The 19,552-nt window shown below is 39.6% G+C and overlaps 1 protein-coding gene and 1 pseudogene across 3 annotated transcripts in view; both read right to left on the reverse strand.

Moving 5' to 3' along the window:
* The window catches only part of LCOR (ligand dependent nuclear receptor corepressor), an 89,362-nt gene that overhangs the window by 40,119 nt on the left and 29,691 nt on the right, over positions 1 to 19,552 (reverse strand). For all 3 annotated transcript variants that reach the window (XM_014250274.2, XM_014250275.2, XM_005520673.3), the window contains exons 2-4: positions 18,584 to 18,649; positions 18,088 to 18,167; positions 3,491 to 3,623 (exon numbers count right to left, since the gene is read on the reverse strand). In XM_014250274.2, coding sequence (XP_014105749.1) covers positions 3,491 to 3,623; positions 18,088 to 18,167; positions 18,584 to 18,649 — 279 coding nt within the window. The remainder of the gene's footprint in view (positions 1 to 3,490; positions 3,624 to 18,087; positions 18,168 to 18,583; positions 18,650 to 19,552) is intronic.
* Positions 5,564 to 6,306, reverse strand: LOC148183790 (uncharacterized; annotated as a pseudogene).

Consider the following 19,552-nt stretch of genomic DNA (forward strand, 5'->3'; position numbering starts at 1 on the left):
CAAAAGGCTTGATTTTCTATTACCAAAGAAACATTCAGAAAAAAAACTATATAGCAGATGACCAAAAAAATCTTTAAAAGCAGCTCTCAAGAGGGAACAATAGAGAAGTATTTAATACCTCTTTTAAAAAAATTGCCCAGATTGAAAGGCAATCTATTGAGATTGAGCTATTAGAAGCATTAGCAAAATTTTCTGTGGGACCCTTTCAGTGTTAGATTTGCCTTTTGCCACCATTTTTTTGTCAAAAGTACACCAATCCAACAAATCAACTTTACTGTCTGTGTAAAAGATGACTGACATGAAGGTTTGAGCAGAGCTGCCCACAAATCAAAGAGCAGCAGTAGCAGCCTGTTTCTTGATGAAACACAATATTGAGCTCTAAATGCTTATCAAGCCCAAACTCCTTTCTGCCCAGCTTTCTATAGCTAAGATCTTATACAGTCACCACATACTTTCTTACAGTAAATTTCAGCAAATCTCCTAAATTTCCAGGATGTTTATGTAAATATGTAACCATTTTCTTTAAAACATCCTGTAGATTTTACTTGTTGTTAAGTATCAAATACTACAGTTTTAAGAAGACACCAAAAAATGAGCCAAACTTAAATTTTGGTACATTTATAATCTCACTTGCTTCCCAAATGGTCCACAAGGACACCAGCCTGGAAAAGTGTGGAGGCATTTCTTCAACTTTTCTAATCTCTTCACTATAATCTCCTGAAGGATATAGAAAGGCTCTAGGGAGGCCCAGAGGGACACGATTTGATGGCATGATCACAAAGATACCAACTGTTTGACATGTGCTTGCAGCATATACAAGTGGGGCTGGCAGGAATGCAGAGCTCTATGGCACTTGTGTTTTCTGAACGAAGAATCAGCTCCGCACTGTGTTCATATGTTCATTTAAAAAATGCTTACATCTGAACATATTTACACATTCAGAAATAAAATATTAGATATGCCTAGAGCCATGCATCCTTGCAATCTGCAACTTCGAAGAATCAGCTCAGAATGACAACTTTCTAGTGCTGTTCAAGATAAATGCACTAATTCAGGTCACAAAACTCCATTTTCAAGCAGAAGGGTAGGTACCTTCTTGCCTAATATAAAGCCTGAATGCTAAGGATTAAAGCTGTTCAAAAGTGAGTAGAAAATATGTGCTGGTGCCCCTCCAGCATCACTTGGAATCAACCAGACATTTATCTTGACTCCACCTGTCCTGGATATTTTTATGAAAATAAAACTAAAATTAACTAAAACAGAAATTCTCAGAGAATAAAAAATACAGCAAAAAATTATCAGCTATAAATAGTCTAAAGCAGTACTCTGAGCTTTAAAGCCTTAACAGCTTTTGTGTATACTTATACTATAATCTTAAAAGTGCAATATCAAACAAATAAATGTATGATTTCATTAAATCAGAAGAAGGTCCTAGCACAAAATAAAGGTAACAGACAACTAAGTACTACCACTCTGCTTTGACTGGAAAAATATGAATATTTGAAGGAAGCATTACTAGCTTGAAGTGCCAGTGACACAATTTTCAGAGAAAGGACTAAGATCAATGGACAGTAAACCTATTCAAAAAGTTTGCTGATCTTGTTAATTCCCTATTCGTGTTCAGTATATGAATGTGTGGCCAGCGTTCAAAGAGAATCTTTATTTTCTCTGATCTACCTGGGCTACAAAATTCCCATCTAAAATGTTACTGGCAGTGAAAATAGAAAGAGGAAAAAAACTAATTGCTGGCATGAAGCCAGGTGAGCTCAGCATCTCTGAGCAATGAAGGAATATCAGAGTTCTGCCCTTCTTTGTGTCCTCTTTTGTACAACAGTGCCTTGGGATCTCATGGCACAAGCATGAGTTAAATTTCAAGCAATCTAAATAGAGGCAAGCTTGAAAATCATACATTAAGGATTCAGAACTGACTTCCTGCCAAGCTTCTACCCCTTGCCTACTACTCTTGCACCAAGCACAGCTTTGTCCAAAGAAAGAAAATAAAAGTATATTTTAAAAAAAAAATTTCAAGGATTCTTTGACATCTGACATGTTTATTATCTTTATTCTGGGTATCCAGCCATGGACAGACCATTACACCCTTCATTAGCACACTGCAGTATCTGCTGCTGGCTCCCCAATGAATTTTAAAAAGTACTTTCCTAAAAGACACATACACACACATCAGACATGAAGATTTAAGTTCAGTGGTAGAGGAATGAAGTCTTTAATAAATAATTTGGAAATTATGGCAGGGCTTTTTTTTTTTCCCTCACCAGAAAAAGCAATATGGAAAAAACCTTGTTTTCTCTAGACTTTAGTTTTCTTAAATTCCTGCTGGATTTGAAGATAAATGGGATAAACTCAAAAGCAAAAGGAAACATTAACCTTACAAGAAAAAAGAAAACTTGAAAAGGAAGCCTTGGAATAAAGGCATTATCTGAACTATCAGTAGTAATGCAGTAACTATCCTTCCTACCATCCCACATGTATTGCAAAAAGTATAGAAGCATCATAATGTGTAGCTTGTATTTATTCATTTGAGTCATAAAAGAAAGGCTAAGATAGTGTTATCTACTTAAAACACCTTTAAATATTTTGGTCACTGGAAGGAAGGGATGAGGACTACTACTGCTGGCTACAGCAATTTCTAATTTGTGAAACTGAAGCCTTGCATTGTCCCCCAGCAGATAGGTTGGAATTACTGATTTGGCAGATTTTCTCACACATGGGTTAGACTGATAAGTATGATGCACTTTCATTCAGGATGCATTTGGAAGCAACCTCTGGATTCATGTGTCTTAGATTTGTAGAAAACAGTGAAATGAGCTCTGTGCCTTTCTTAAGAGCACAGTTTAAGCAACAACTCTCCAGAAGATGTTTAGGTGATATTCTATCATTGAGCATGTTCTTAGCATATTCTACAGCAATTCTTTTGCTGATCACGTTTTGAATTCTTCATATATCCCCCTTAGCACGATTCAAATAATATTTTATAATCTGGATTGTTAGGAATAGGGTGGGTAATAATTACCAATAGTGAAAAGACTCATGACCTTTAAGAAAAACTGCATTAGTACATATCCCATCAAAATAAAATATATATTTAAAAAAAAACCACATTACCCACCTACTACCGCCACTGCGACTTGACCTTTCTTCCAAACAGCCCACTCACCTAAACACTGGTTATGGGGAACAGTTCTGCGGGTAAGAACTGAGTCATTTCTCCAAAAGTGAGAACACCAGTGTTCATATGCAGACATTTGGTTTAGGGTTAAACAGTTATACTCTGCCAATGTCCCAAGCCTACACTGTTATATTGCTACGTTACTTGAGAGTAAATTTTTATCCTTGATAAATACATATAAAGAAGATGCCTGAAAAATACTGAACATACAACATGAACATAAGATCTTTGATACCCCCATTGCATGCAAAAAGACCACAAGAGAGACTATTTCCCACATCCTCCTCCCCCAGTAAAACCAACCTTTTCTGTAAAAGACTGCATTGAGGAACTCTTCCGCTTGCCTTTCAAAACGAATGATTTTTGCTTGCTCTTGTCTAAGCAGAGCTTCTTGTCCAGCTTCCGAGGCTGGCTCATCCAGACTGACTAAGTGTTCCTGCAAAGATATTTAATATTTGTAAGATCTTCCAGACTCCAAAATTAATAAAGTTCCCCATGAGCACTCAATATTTTACTAGATTCAAAACTTTTTAGGGTACTCAGCACAAAGTTCAATTTACTGAAATCAAAACCTGTTTTTTTGCCTGCATCAGAACATTGTATTTTGTCCTGTTTCCCTATTGTAAATTAGGCTGGTTTGAAGGTAGACCAGCAGGAGGAATCAACCCCATGAAAATACTTTGCAAGTGATTTCAAGGCAGAGCTACAATTTAATAGGAAAGTTACAACAAAGGCAATAGTACAGAAACACTGGCTTAAAGTGATAAAGCCAGACTACAACTGGGCACCCTGTTCGTCAGGGTGGTGGTGGCAGTCTGATTAAATGGTGGCTGTAGTCCCATTGAAATGACGGATGTGGACTTGTCAAAGCAGTGGTCCTGTGAAAAAGTCTGGTCCTTCCCTGGAGGTCCAGTGGTGGTTCCCTCAAGTCCCCAAACCTCAAGATCATACACCCTCAAATTCAAGCAGGAATGTTCAGTACCTCCCCCAGGACAGGGAATTTTACAATGGAATTATGTAATCCTATGAGACATAGGATATTTTGGGGAGTCCTTGATGGCACATTAGCAGAGATGACCACCCTTAGGCTCGGTGTAACAAAGAGAACACTACACCCAACTCATAGGTGGGGTATGCAGCTGTTACAAAGGACCCCCGCTAACAGTTCATCAGAAGGTGATGGAGGTGGTAGTAGAATACATACTTTGGTGACACCTTACATTGTAACCCAAGACATTATCCACCCCTTATTCTACACCATCTACATCATACCCAAAATAATACCTTTCTTTAACTCTGCTTATATATATTTATATATATATAACTATACATATACACACAATGAAGCATTATACACAGTTCTCACTTAAAATTAGGTCCCATTGAGGTTCACAACAGCTTTCCCCATCTTTGTGCATTACTCAGCAAGTGTAACTAGGTCCTTGAGCAATAAGAATCCAATGGATGGATCTGCCACCATGCCTGAGGTGGGATTAATCAAACTATCTTTCCTAACATATCTCTCATGTATACCACAGGGACTTTATCTCCATTTACAGTGTGCAAGGGTTCTGACTGGGCAGGATCAGATTGATTGATGGAGCTTCAAGTGCTGACAAACCAAGTGGCCTTTGCTAAATGCAGCTCCAAATTTTTGAAGGTTCCCATTCCCAATCCTTCAGGGTGATTTTAGCAGTCCACTGCACCGTTCAACTTTCCCAGCAACTGGTTCATGATAATGATAATGGTACAGCCACTCAATGCCATGTTCCCTAGGCCAGGGAATGATAATGTTGCTCTTGAAATAAGTCCCATTGTTGGACTCAGTTCTTTCAGGGGTGCCATGTCTCCACAGGACTAGCTTTTCCACGCCCAAGATGGTGTTCCAGGCAGTGGCCTGAGGCACAGGGTAGGTCTCCAGACATCTAGTAGTTGCTGCTACCATGGTTAGCACAAAGCACTTGCCTTGGCAGGTTTGGGGAAGGGTGATGTAGTCAATTTGCCAGGCTAACATTTTGACCACTGTCCACCATACCATAGAGGCTTCATCCACTTGGCCTGCTTGATTGCAGCACACGTCTCACAGTCATGGATGACCTGTGAGATATTGTCCATGTTGAAGTCCACCCCTCAGTCACAGGCCCATCAATACGTCCCATCTCTTTGCTGACGACTGGGGGCATTGACGGCCTAACAAGTTAGAAGTAACTGTCCTTTCTGCTACCAGTCCAGATCCATCTGAGATACTTTAACCCTGGCAGCTCAATCCACCTGCTTGTTGTTACTGCATTAGCCTCACTTTTGGGTACACGTACATCAATGTGATGGACCTTCACAGTCAGCTTTTCTACCTGGGCAGCAATATCTTGCCAGATCTCAGCAGCGCAGATGGGTTTCCCTGGGCGCTGCCAGGTGGCCTTTCTCCACCAATCCAGCCATCCCCACAGAGCATTAGCTACCATCCCCAAGTCAGTGTAAAGTCCTGGCCACTTCTCTCATTCAGCAATATTCAAAGCCAGCTGGATAGCTTTAACCTCTGCAAGTTGACTTGATCTGCCTTGTCCAACAGCAGCTTCTGCAGCTTTCTGTGTGGGGGTCCTTAGAACAGCTTTCCATTTCCATTTTTTCCCTACAATTCAGCAGGAACCGCTGGTAAAGAGGGTGCTATCACTTTTCATTCTCTGGTAGTTGGTTATATGGTGGGGCCTCCTCAGCACATGTCACCTGCTCCTCTTCTTCTTCAGAAGATAGTCCAAAATTCTCACCTTCAGGCCAGTTTGTTATGATTTCCAGAATCCCAAGGTGATTAGGATTTCCTATCTAGGCTTGCTGTGTGATCAGTGCAATCCAGTTTCTCCACATGGCATCAGTGGCATGATGCGTAGAAGGAACGTTCCCTCTGAACCGCCAGCCCAGCACTAGTAGTCAGGGTAACAGAAGCAGCTGTGCTTTGGTGCCAATCACTTCTGAGGCAGCTTGAACTCCTTTGTAGGCTGCAATAATCTCTTTCTCAGCTGGGGTATAGGTGGCCTCAGATCCTTTGTATCCTCAGCTCCAGAACCCCAGCGGTCATCCTCAGGTCTCCCCAGGTCTCTGCCAGAGGCTCCAGGAAGGACCATTCTCCCCGGCTGCAGTGTAGAGCACATTTTTATATCCTTCCCTGTCATGACTGGCCAAAGGGCTAATGCAAGGGCAATCTCCTGTTTAATTTGTTCAACAACTTGTTGTTCAGGGCCCTATTGGAAATCATTTTTCTTTTGTGCCATGAGTTTGAGGGGATTTACAATTGTACTGTACTCTGGGATATGCATCCTCTAAAAGCCCACAGCACCTAGGAAGGCCTGTGTTTCTTTCTTGTTGGTTGCTGGAGACATAGCTGTTTTTGTTAATCACTTCTGTTGAAATCTGGCAGTGTCCATCTTGCCACTTTACTCCCAGAAACTGAATTTCTTGAGCGGGTCCCTTAACCTTACTTTGTTTAATGGCAAGCTTTCAGGATAATCTGGATCATCTTCTCTCCTTTCTCAAAGACTTCCCCGGCTGTGTTCCCCCATATGATGGTGTCATCGATGTACTGCAGATGTTCTGGAGCCTTACCCTTTTCCAGTGCAGTCTCGATCAGACCATGGCAGATGATGGAATCTGCTGCCACCCCTGGGACAGTCAATTCCAAGCATATTGCACACCCCTCCAGGTGAAGGAAAACTAGGGCTTGCACTCTGCTGCCAAATGAACAGAAAAAATCAATGTCAATGGTCTCATGCCACTTTACTGCCTTGGACTCCAGTTCATACTGAAGCTCCAGCATGTTCAGCACAGAAGCACTCAGTGGTGGCATGATTTAATTCAGGCCACGGTAATCCACTGTCAGACTCTATTCTCCACTGGATTTATGCACTAGTGATATAGGGCTGTTAAAGGGTGAATGAGCCTTGCTGACCACCCCTTGGCTCTCCAGTTCCTAAATCATCTTATGGATGGGAATCACAGTCTTGGTCAGTGTGGTATTGCTGACTGTGCACTATTGCTGTGGCAATTAGTAACTGTTGTTCTTCAACTCTTAGCAGTGCCACAGCAGAGGGGTTGTCTGAGAGACCAGGCAGGGTATTCAGTTGTCTGATTTCCTCTGTCTCTAGAGCAGCTATCCTAAAAGCCCAGCAATGTCCTTTTGGGTTTTGAGATAGTCTATGCTGAGGATGCACAGGACCTCTGGACCAGTCATGATGGAGTGTTTTTGCCACTCCTTCCCAGCCAAGCTCACTTCAGCATCCAGTAACAGTCAGATGCTGGGATCCCAATCACCTTAGAAATGGAAATGGATTCCATGCCCACATACGTTGATGACATCAGGGTACACTGAGTGCCGATGTCAACCAAAGGCATAAACCTTTGTGGTTCAGAGACGCTAGGTCATCAGATCCACACAATCCAATAGATCCAATTGTCCCTTTCCTCTACCTGACTAGAGGCAGGCCTGCTCTAATCCCAGTCATGGTACACATTGCTCTCTTCCTGCAAATATGACCTTGAGATCCCTTCAAGAGGGTCATATCATTCCTTTACCACCTGGAGTCTTGTCTACAAGAGACCGGAGCAGTGTTGACCCTAGATAAGCTTCTTGCGGTAGTTGTTCCTCCTTTCAGTTCATGTACTCAGGTGGCTAGGGAAGAGATGGGTTTTCCATCCCATTTCTTCATGTCCTCTCCATGCTCCTGAAGGAAAAAGAGGTTACCTCATGAAGTGTATCCTCTCTCCTTGGCTGGGGGACACCCGGTCCTAACGGCAGAGACTCTTCTTGGTTCTGGCAAGATGTGGTAAATTCCTTCCTTAAGCTCTTTTCTCAGTTTCTGGTGGCCCTCTTCAATTTTCTCTTCCAAGCTCTGGACATGCTCAGCCAGCTTTGTTTCCACAGATGAGACGTGGGTGCATAACAGGGCAGTGACAGTGTCCTTGTAAAATCTTAGCTTGTTGACCAATGTACACGCCTTGTCCTTTCCTTCCTTCCATTGCAGTGTTGCTAAGTTGTGGGGGTATATTTCTGGTCCAAGCCATCCGAATTTCAACCATATTTGTGATGTGCACTGGACACTGTCTGGCCTCTTAGGGAATCTTTCATCTGCCAAAAAAATTATTTCCAGCACAGCCAATTCCCTTAGGCATTGGATACCTTGTTCCATTGTGCTCTACATTCCTTGCTGCACATGGACATCCTCTTTACAAAGGTATCTATCCCTTATACTTGCCAGTAGCCACTACCAGAGGCTGAGAGTTTCCTGGGTTTCCCTGATTCACTGGTCAATGACCAAATCCTGGGACAGCAATCCCAGTTGTCCAACCTCACGCCTTTTCAGAATGGTGTCATTAGCTGCAGTGTCCCAGATGCGGAGCAGTCAGGCCAGAATGGACTCGTTTACCTGGCAGGTGAACTCCCTCTGCAGCTCACCCAGGGATAAAGACCAAGTGATGATCTCCAGCTCCACCTCTTCCACTGGGTGCAAAGGTCCTGCTATCTCATCAGTCACTATGTGGACTGATTTACTCTTTTTTTCTTTTTTTGTCTGAGCAGGGGCAACTGCTACTGACTTAGGCTGTCCTGGCTCAGTGACAGTTTATGTGGATACAGTGCTGATTTACTTCTTTCCTTCTCCTCCTGAATATGCTGGACCACACCAAGCTTAGTCCTGACTCCAAGCATGGTGTACACATGGCAGGCCGAACAGAGAAGACAAGGCAAAACTAACAGGAAGATGATGCCATCCTTGACATCCAGAAAAAACTCAATATTCTCAAAAACTGCTGTGTCGGGACTGAAAGGCTGGAAGAAACCATTCTCTCTACTCTTCCCCCACTGGCTGGGTGTGATTATTAACAAGGCCTCTGAGGCAGCAGCCCAGACCAGGACAGGTGAGAAAAACTGAATATACATTCTGAATGAGGTTCACTGCCTTTGATGTTATCATGCAATAGACATAAAAAATTAACAAAGCAATTTTCATACCATTGCCTGGTCTCAAAAGGAGCATCACAACTTGCAAGTAGTTCCCCATGAGCAGAAAAATATAGAGAGCAAGGTACAACATCCATGTAAACATGTCAAGCATCATGGTGAATAGGCAGTTTCTGTAACACAATACAAAACTGCAATTCCAACTTTTCTTAAGATGCTGCACATCCTGAGAAAAATTTTGGGTGCCAAAATATGCGCTGGTTTGAAGGTAGACCAGCAGGAGGAATCAACCCCATGAAAATACTTTGCAAGTGATTTCAAGACAGAGCTACAATTTAATAGGAAAGTTACAACAAAGGCAATAGTACAGAAACACTGGCTTAAAGTGATAAAGCCAGACTACAACTGGGCACCCTGTTCGTCAGGGTGGTGGTGGCAGTCTGATTAAATGGTGGCTGTAGTCCCATTGAAATGACGGATGTGGACTTGTCAAAGCAGTGGTCCTGTGAAAAAGTCTGGTCCTTCCCTGGAGGTCCAGTGGTGGTTCCCTCAAGTCCCCAAACCTCAAGATCATACACCCTCAAATTCAAGCAGGAATGTTCAGTACCTCCCCCAGGACAGGGAATTTTACAATGGAATTATGTAATCCTATGAGACATAGGATATTTTGGGGAGTCCTTGATGGCACATTAGCAGAGATGACCACCCTTAGGCTCGGTGTAACAAAGAGAACACTACACCCAACTCATAGGTGGGGTATGCAGCTGTTACAAAGGACCCCCGCTAACAGTTCATCAGAAGGTGATGGAGGTGGTAGTAGAATACATACTTTGGTGACACCTTACATTGTAACCCAAGACATAAATGCAGCAGAAGCCTGTAACATTTGATAGCAATACAGAAAATAAGAGTCCATTATAAAAAACACTTAGATACTTTACAGCACTTGGCTGCAAATCTCATATCTAGCACTTGTTCTTTGGCTGTTTTTTTGGCTATTTTGGCTATTTTTAGAACCAAGAAATAACTAAAGCAAAACATATGCAGTTCCCTTTACGCTACACATCCTTCATGCCAACTAAGCAAAAAATTATCAAGCATTATCAACAGGACCTTTTGTGAAGAGGTTCAGTAGTAGGTACTTTTAAGTGAAATAAATTTAAGTTAGCTGTTACAACACCTACAATGAAATAAAATCCATTCTCACTATTGGAAGCAGCTGAGTAATCTCAATAATATATTCAAACTAGTATAATTAAGCAAGTGAGATGCCAGAATACATCATTCAGTTTAAATACACTTGAGAAATTAGAAGACAAGGTTACAAAGATACAAAATCTAAATGCTTAGGTTCCACCTCCAGGTGCACACACCTTTTCTCATTTCTTTCAGTTTAATGCCTTGCTCCTGCTCAGGAGAAAAATCTCTTTAGTGGCCTTCTCCTTCCACTTTCATTTTAAGCTATATTAAAGATACCTGTATTTACCTACTGCAGGAATATATACACAGCCACTCTTTGGCTTTAGGGAGTGTTTTGTTTTGTTAACCTTTAAAAAGTATCAGTAACCTAATATCTAGGCTGCATCTGTTTTTTTGGCCTCTACTGTATAAGTTCATTTCAGATTCATATCCTCATGGGACTAGAAAGGAAGGAAAGAACTGGAAATTCACTTGTAATTCACAATAAATGAAAAAAATAAGTAAATCTTAAGTTTGTGCTGTCTCAACTTCAAGAGATTTAAGAAGCAAGGTTATATGACCAGCCCACAGTAAATTAATGAACACAGCAATCACATGAACTGCGTGCAAAGGGTAATAATACAAAATGCTGTGGACTCTGGCCTGAACCACATGTACGGACTTTCACATCATATTTGTAATTCAACAGCTTCCAAAAGCTCTCTAATAAAAGCAAAGGGAGATACTATCTCAGGGTACAGAGACAAAGTATTTTATGACAAACAGAAATATAAGGAACATATGATGGAAGACATAAAAGGTGAGTAAAAACATCTTTGATTCGTAAAGTTAAGAGCCTGCAGAAGTCAAGTCCTCACAAAATGACTGATGCCTTCATCCATACCAGAGATTCAAACCTGCTTGCTCCCATACAAGAAGCTTCTATTGAGACAGATTTTAATTCTTTCATATAAATTTGAACTGATGGTTAGTTATAATGGAAGTGTTCACCTCTGTGCCAGGTATCCCTGTACCAGTAACCAGTAGCAGCTCACTGGCATTTTATGAACACACTGAAAATGCAGTTCTACTTCTGCGTTACTAAAATACATTAAGTGTCTGTACAGGATTTCACAATAAAGGTATTCTGGATAGTAAGCCAAGTATCTTTTGAGAATTACTCTTCAGGTGAAACTTCACAGACAACACTTGTATCCTCTTTCTGAAACTGTTGCTGCATCTGACAAAGCTTTATGCAGAATCTATCCTAGTTATTGACAGAGTCTGAGATCAGCTTCATTACCTTTTAGGCATTACCAGGATAACAGTAAACTCATCAGTTTGCATTAAAAGCAGATGTGCAAAATAACTAATAATACAAGTAATCTAGGCACACAAAAATGTTGGAATAATCACTGAAATTTGTAAGCCTTTACAGAAGTTTCCATTAAAAGGAAACTGCAAGCTGAGGCAGAGATGTGGCTAGATAAGATCCATTAGCATTAACTGACACCCTCTATCTAAAGTCCCATGAACCACTGCAAAAATCTTTTTCATTCAAGAGACAAACAGAATTCAGACTTGAAGGAAACATTACCCCTCCAACCTGATCTGACACCCTGCCCTTTAACAGACTATAGCTCAAGAAGAAGCCCAAAATAAAAATAACCCTTGGCCAACACAATGCATTTCAAATCTTCCCAGCACTTTTTGCATCTAAAACACAACACTGTAAATACTAGCCTGGCAGCCCAGTGGAAACAGAGTCCAGTAGCACCCTGCCACACCATAAACGAATGTATTTTATATTACTCATATAAAGGCAACATAAGAAGAGTACAATTTAATCAACTGAAGCTAACTAAAGCTGTACACTTGCTACACAGAGAAGGAACGAAAAAAAAAGGGATCAGCCAAAAGAAAAGAATTTAAGTGGCTTATGCTAGTGAACAGCTCAGTAAAGGATCTCTTGATCTGCATTCAGGAGAGGAGAGGAATAATAGCAAGAAAATGGCAGTGCTTAGTTTTTAACTCCCAAACTAAGGAGTGTCTCTGTATGTGTATGGCTCCTATCAGTGTCCATGCTAAGACATCAAAACATAAAGAAATACAGTTATGTAAAAGAGTCAGATTTAACCTTGCACTTAGGGGGAAAAAAGTCTTTGGGCATCTTCACTGCAGCACTATGTGAGACAAAATATACTGGAAATAGTTCTGCTTATTGCACTTTTTAATTGTTTTCTTATCCATTGTACCACAATTATTCCAGGAATCTGCATGTTTTTTTGCCCTGGAAGGAAAATTCAAACCTTCACACTAATTATTTAATTGTGATTGCTATTCAACTTCCAAAAGAGAGGTGTTTTTGTTTGGTTTGGGAGTGTCTGGTTGGTTGGTTTCTGTTGTTTTTTGGGTTGTTTTTTTTGTTAGGGTGGGGGGTTGTAGATTTTTTAGTTGTTGGGTTTTTTTTTTTTTAATTTTCCAGAATTTCTTTCCAATTACCATTATTTAGAACTAGTACTTTCAGGTTTACCCACTCACTCTACAGTCCTAAATCACATCAAAGTTTTTAGTAACAACATGCAGGTAGTAGGAAGAAGAAAAACTCAGTTAATACCTAGATAACATTTTGATCATGCATTTTTTTCAGGGTATTTATAATCAATCAGTTATTTTTACTTATACAGGATTCTTTCTATGCTCTTTGTGCTTCTCTTCAGGTTGGAAGCATGCCCCAGAGCATTCCAGGAATCAACCAGTGAACATGCAGGATCATTATACTGAACAATACACCTTCAGAGAAAGATACCTGGAGTGGTTTGGAGGTGCTCCCTGAGGGCTAAAGCACTTTTTGTACACTAAGATAAACAGCGTAACTATGTCATTAAGTCAAAGAGCCTTAGAAATACAGAGCTAAGGTTTTCAAAACACAAGGTCAACGCGTGACCTTGTGAGACCACCTAATCCTGGGCAGCCCAGCCTCGTCAGCACTAGTGCTGGATGCTCACTGAGAGCCTCCTTGTAGGAAATGCTGATACAGCAATTCCAAATGCTAAACTGCTGACATGAAGAGAACTGTATGATGCAGGCTGTTGTTGTGTAGATGTGCAAAAAGCAGTTCCATGTTTAAGCCACAGCATACACACAGATGGAATGGGAAGAGCCCACAAGCTAGAACAGGATGAGACAATTCCTGTCCATCTTCAGGGAGAGAAAGGAGGGAGGCTGCCCACAGATCACCCATGGCCCCATAGGGATAATATCCAGCCTCCCACCCTACCTCAAGGCAAAACCAGGAACACTGAGTAAGAAAGGAATGTTTCAACATCTCTAGGTTGTCTTCTCCAATGCTTTTTTTTCCCTTAAGGCTGTAGAGTCTTTAATTCACAGCCAAACAAAGGAGTACCATTTTCTGTTGACAAGCTTTAAGGGCACCAGAGACTCTTCTTTCCTTCTACCTGCAAGAGAGTATCACTCTTGTTGCTTTCATTTCAGTGCTATTCAGTTTGTTTACATCTCCCAAAATGCTATGGTCATTTGAAGCTTCACCAGCATTTAGGTTTTCCTCTCCAGGTACTAACACAAATTCTTCTCTTGAAACAGTCCCCAAAGTCATTTACTACTTTTACAATCCTATTGCTTTTAAGACATCTGTAACTTGTGACTTGACAAAACAGGTCTGTCTGTCCTGTTTTTCAAATTTATCATCATCTTAAATTCTGAGCATGTCCTTTAAAGCATCTACAACTGCTCCCAGCTTAGTATTAATAAAAATTCAGATGTTCTAATCAGTTTTAAGACCTTCCTCACTGAACATATATATTTTTTTAAGATGGTGGTATGGAACCACAATATGCTTACATTAACACTGATGCACAAGCAAAGATGCAACCCTGCATTACTACTAAACACATCTGGAGATTATCACAACCTTTTCAAGTTTTAGCCTCCATATCAGATTATTTTAAAATGACACAATACAAAATTGACAGTCTAAATACTTGAGTTTTTAAGTGATGAAATACATTTAAAATGTTTTAGCGCATGTTCCAGCACACTTAGGGATCTCTGTACACAGTTTAAACACATACTAAAGCCATCAAAAATTATAAGAGTTCTGCAACTTCAACTTATTTTCAGGCATTTCCTTTGCCATCTTCAACTATTCTACAAGTTAATGCTTCAGATGAGTGATAACTTCTCTTCAGAATTGTTCAGACATTTACTACAGTTCATATCTTATTGCTTATGTTCCTCCACAGCCAAAGGCCACCAGATTTGTGTAAAATAATTACAAGCTTTTAAAAATACCCAAATCATATCAGAGTAATTTTGAATTTTAAAATAGCTTCTTCAAATGCTTTACGTTACCGCACTTCTTTCTCAATGAAAGAATTGTGCGAGGTCCTTTTACTGAAGGCCAGGTATTTCAGAGAACTTTGCAGACTAGGATCAATTTTCTGGCATCAACAGCATACAAATACAGAATATGATCCTAGAAGTCATTTTCTCTCTTGCTATTTTTGTAGCTCAAATATATCTATAAAATAGTTAATGTGCTTAGGAGTATTATACTTCTTGTTCTGCTCTCACCAACTAATGAGATTAGTTGTGTGTCCATGTGTGTGTATTCCTTTTTTTCTTAATACATATGAATTGCTTTATGTCACTATAGACAATAGTGTTTTCTTTTCTACATGAGTACAGTCAACTGAATACTCTTTAAGGATTAATTTTCCAGTTTCTCCTTTCTTCAGGCCTTTCTTAAACTAAGCTTGAGCTCCAACTATGAGCAAATGACACTAGAGACTACCTCATTTGATACAAACATCCTATATGGAGTTAAAGATTCCTTCTGTAATGATAGCTCAGTCAGATTATTTAACAAACCACACGGAAAAAGTAGGAATCATAATTAAAAGGAGATAAGGCAAGTACACTTCAAATTCAATCCATCTGAATTGATGAGTCTTCGATTCACCTTTTAGAAGGAAAAGTGATAAAGATCACAAGCAATAGAGAATTACCACAACTACAGATTATCCAAAAGTGAATTTGTCAGATTTGGTCCCATAGAACCCAATCTTTCTCTCACCACATGTAGGCAGTCAGAGCTGCTAACTGGTTTGTCAGGTTTTTGGGTTTTTTCTTGTCTTTCAAGGTAACTGTCCATTTCTGCACACAGGCACCCACATTAATAACCTGGTATCAGCACCTTAGGTAACCAGTTATTCTCCTATCATACCACACAGAAACAAATACGTATTCTGCATTCTGTGATGAAAAAATCCAGTTTCTAAAAGTTCTACATTAGGGCGTATAACCCTTTGGATCTGGGAAAAAAAATATGTCAGGGAACATGCTGGCTCCCTACTTTGTCTGTATTTTATCATCTCTTTCAAATGAAGACACGCAAGTCCATTTCTCTATCAAAACTTGCCTTATATTTTGACTGCCCAAAAATGCAGGTATTTGCTCAATATTTGCAATTAGAACTACTGCTACAAATAAATTAATCTTTTTAGAATACTTCAGCAGATGGTTTTCCATCCTTTGAAGAAGTCACGTAATTGAACCTGACCGCTAAACCTAACTGACTGTTACTGTGAAAGCAATAACAGCTATCACTGAAAGAGTGAGAGAGCTAATGTAGATTTTTACCCTTTAAGCAGATCTGCCAATAAACTAATGCTGGCCATCAATTCTCATCCTACAGTCCAGAACTCATTTTTACTTATGCACAACTATTGGTCTCCTAAGTTACAGGTAAATCCTATGGGCAAATGAAATCCAGAAAAAAACCCTGAAGATTTTTATTGGTTTTGAAATTTTTACCCTAGGTACATGTCACTTACCGGTGAAAATCAAGTACATTGACCAATTAGTCTACTAATCCAAAAGGAGGTATTGGTAATTATGTATTCAAAAAAAACCCCAAAATCAGGCCACACACTATCATAATACATGACTTGTGGCTATCCTGCTCTCAGCTACAGCATCAATTACACACCTTTTCATTCTGTAACTCAGCACTATACAAGCACCAACCCAAACCATCCCTCCCTGCCCAGTTTTTTCCCAAACAAGGTGAGAAGATACACATGAACAGCCTGTAACTCCCTAAAGAGTTAAAGATCAGTCCAGATGTTCAATGGAAGAGATGTCAGTTAAACTAGTACCATTCCTAATTTAGTTGAACTAAATTAGCTGAAGACTGTTAATTATTTAGCTAAATACCAAATTAAGTTACAAACTTTTTTCTAACAATTTTGTCTCTGGTATTATAATTCCAATTAAGATGTTGACAAATTCACACAATTTGAAGGCTCTTGTGAAAGAATCATATTTAACTGTGTGTTGCAATCTTATGACATCAATGCCAACAGGGCAGAAATCTGCTGCACTGAGCGAAGGAAGCACTCCCATCCTACCATGTCTCAGATGACACACAAAAAAATGTAGACCTGAAAGGAGACATATTATTCTGTCAAGAACAAAAACAAAAAAAGACAAACCAAAAAGCCAAAATAGCCAAACCCAACAGAATTGACAGAGAGGTTGGAGGGCAGCAAGACTGCCTTTTGGAATACCTACCCATAAGCTGTCAGATTGGTCCACACTACAACAAGTCTCTCAGCCACCACAAAATTAATTTCTGAATCAATGCAATGAATTAACTAGAGCTGTACTTAACACACATGAATTTTGTCCTTTTCTGAGATGAGGTAAGCAAAAAGACAGAACTCCTCACACAACAAGCATACATAGATGTTACCTGCTGTCAGTAATGAAATAACTATAACTTACACCTATTCTAAATGCAAGCATTCCTAAACCTCCTCCTATGCCTTAATAAAAACTGTAATACAAAAACACGCGTGAACTGGCAGTACGGCAAAGTATCAGTGTCAACAAGGTACCTCCTTTATGGAGAACCCATGCAGCTATATGTTAGCTGCTGCAGAGGAAAGAGTGCTTTTGTTTTGTTACTAGGTTGATAGAGATCCATTCTGGTGTTGTTTTGCATTGTGCAGGAAGAAGCAGTAGTTACAAATTCCAGTAAATGAAGTTTTGCCAAGACAGATGATCCTTCCTTCCTATGTTATAGAACAATCACAATTTCAACATGTGGGCTGAACAAGAATTGGTATAGCACCATAGCTTTTGTTTTATATACAACTATAATTTCCTTAAGAAAATAAACTGCAAGTTTATTGTGTTGGCAAACCTGACTTGTTCATGTTTAGGTTCCAAATTCATTATGAACAAGCATAGTACAAAATCAACCATGCACAAGACAACTTTAATAAAAGGATATGGTCCACAGGGAAGGAGATTCCAAGATACAGAACAAGATTCTAGATTGTTAAAATGGACCACATTTCCATAGTGAAGATAAGCCCATCATCTGACTGTAGTAAACATGCACAAGCCACAGTCTGGCTCCCTTGGGGAGGGTTTCATGATTCCCAACAAGATCTCTTGCAAAGAACTCAAGAAAATCCAATACAAATAAAAAACACCAAACAGAAAGAGTTAATGCACAGGGGGGAAAAAAGAAACCCACCATCTGCATTACATGCTACAAAGAAAAAGTTGCAAAGAGGCAAGTCTCTTCATTAACTTGCACATTTTAATTCAGAAAACCTTTTCCAAAGGAGGAGAAAGGGGTAGGAGGGTGCAGATTTTCCATATTCAGTTAACTAGGAGCAGCAAACTCCCCCCCCTTTGTCCCTCCCCTACAACTACTAGCTTCACACATCTGCATTGTTACCTTCACTTTTTCTCTTCTCAGGCAGCAGAAAAGACAATTTTCATCAAAAGACCAATCAGAAACACCTTCAGGCTCACAGTCTGTAAATCAGAAGAATAGCAAATTACTTCATATTCATAAACCATGACACAACTGGAGCCAAAAGAGAAATGCTGAATTAAATACCTGTTTCACAACATTCTTGCCTGCATTCTGAGGATTCAGGCTTCATTTCGGCCATTTTTCTAAATCCCCAGATTACCAAACTATATACATTTTATCTGTGCACAACAAATCTGTTTTTCTGAGCACTGCAAAATACACTCCCAGCTACATAAAGATGAACGCACACTCATTAGTAATTTTAGCCAATATGAAACTAACTGTGAGCACTGCCTGGGGGAGGGGGAAAAAAAAGCACAAATCACCACGGTAACACACATTTTCTAGAGGCAGAGCTGAGGCTGCTTCTGTCATTAGAAATGCAGAACAAGATACAAACATAGAGACTGAATACCTTTAAACAAACTGAGATCTTTTAATAATCCAGGTCCAAACAGGCCTTCTAGAATACTTTCAAACCCTAAAAGCAAATAAAAGAATTGTTAGCTTTCTAGATTAGTACGTCACTACAATATTCACAATAGCAGTTCTATATTTATCTGTTCCAAGAACAGAGCTCAACATGTTTTCTCCAAGTATTACAAGATACATGGGTCAATTATGATGACTGAACTACTGATAAATCATAGCACAATCTAGAGACCACTGACTCCTGTACTTTTCTAAATAGCTCAGCTAAAAACAAAGAACATTACAACATTGAAATAATCCACTTTGAAAAGAACATAGCAAGCTGCAGCTTCTACAAGATCACAGAGTAATTTCTACACAAATAAAAATACTCTCATTTAAGCCTCCAAACTGAAAGAAGGTACATTTTTCAAATTAAAGAAATGCATTCTTCCATCTCAGTGACATTCAGTTACTTTTCTGAATTTCAGTAAACATTAGAATCAGTGTTTCCTGAAGAGTAGCAGTTGTGAGGAGAGAAAATTAAAAGGAGAGGGATTCAACGTTATCATATCACTAGAGAATGAAATTTCAATCACAGATCTGCATCCAAGACACAAGCAGTCCAATTTACTTCAATGCCACAATTTATACCTCACTTAAAATAAATCTAATCAATTTGAGTTTATTTCAGAAGAGGTAAAATGTGCACCAAAATTACTGCCATTATTTGGAAAAGTTAAATCAATATAACACTAACCCCCTGCTAGTGGTAAAAAATCTACAGAGCTATTAACTACCCAGTACTAGTACTGTGAGAAGATGGGTTACCAGAGTAAGTATGAAAAGTACAAAGATTACTGTAAGGGTGATAGACAAATTCCACCTTATAAAAATGTATAAAAATGGAGTGACCAGAAAAATTTGAGACTGTAACTTACTATATTGCCTCCCCTTCCCTGCCCCCTCCAAC

The sequence above is a fragment of the Pseudopodoces humilis genome, chromosome 9 (genome assembly GCF_049639895.1).
Source record: "Pseudopodoces humilis isolate 2021_Gansu_Grassland_sample_001 chromosome 9, ASM4963989v1, whole genome shotgun sequence".
Taxonomy (NCBI): Eukaryota; Metazoa; Chordata; class Aves; order Passeriformes; family Paridae; genus Pseudopodoces; species Pseudopodoces humilis.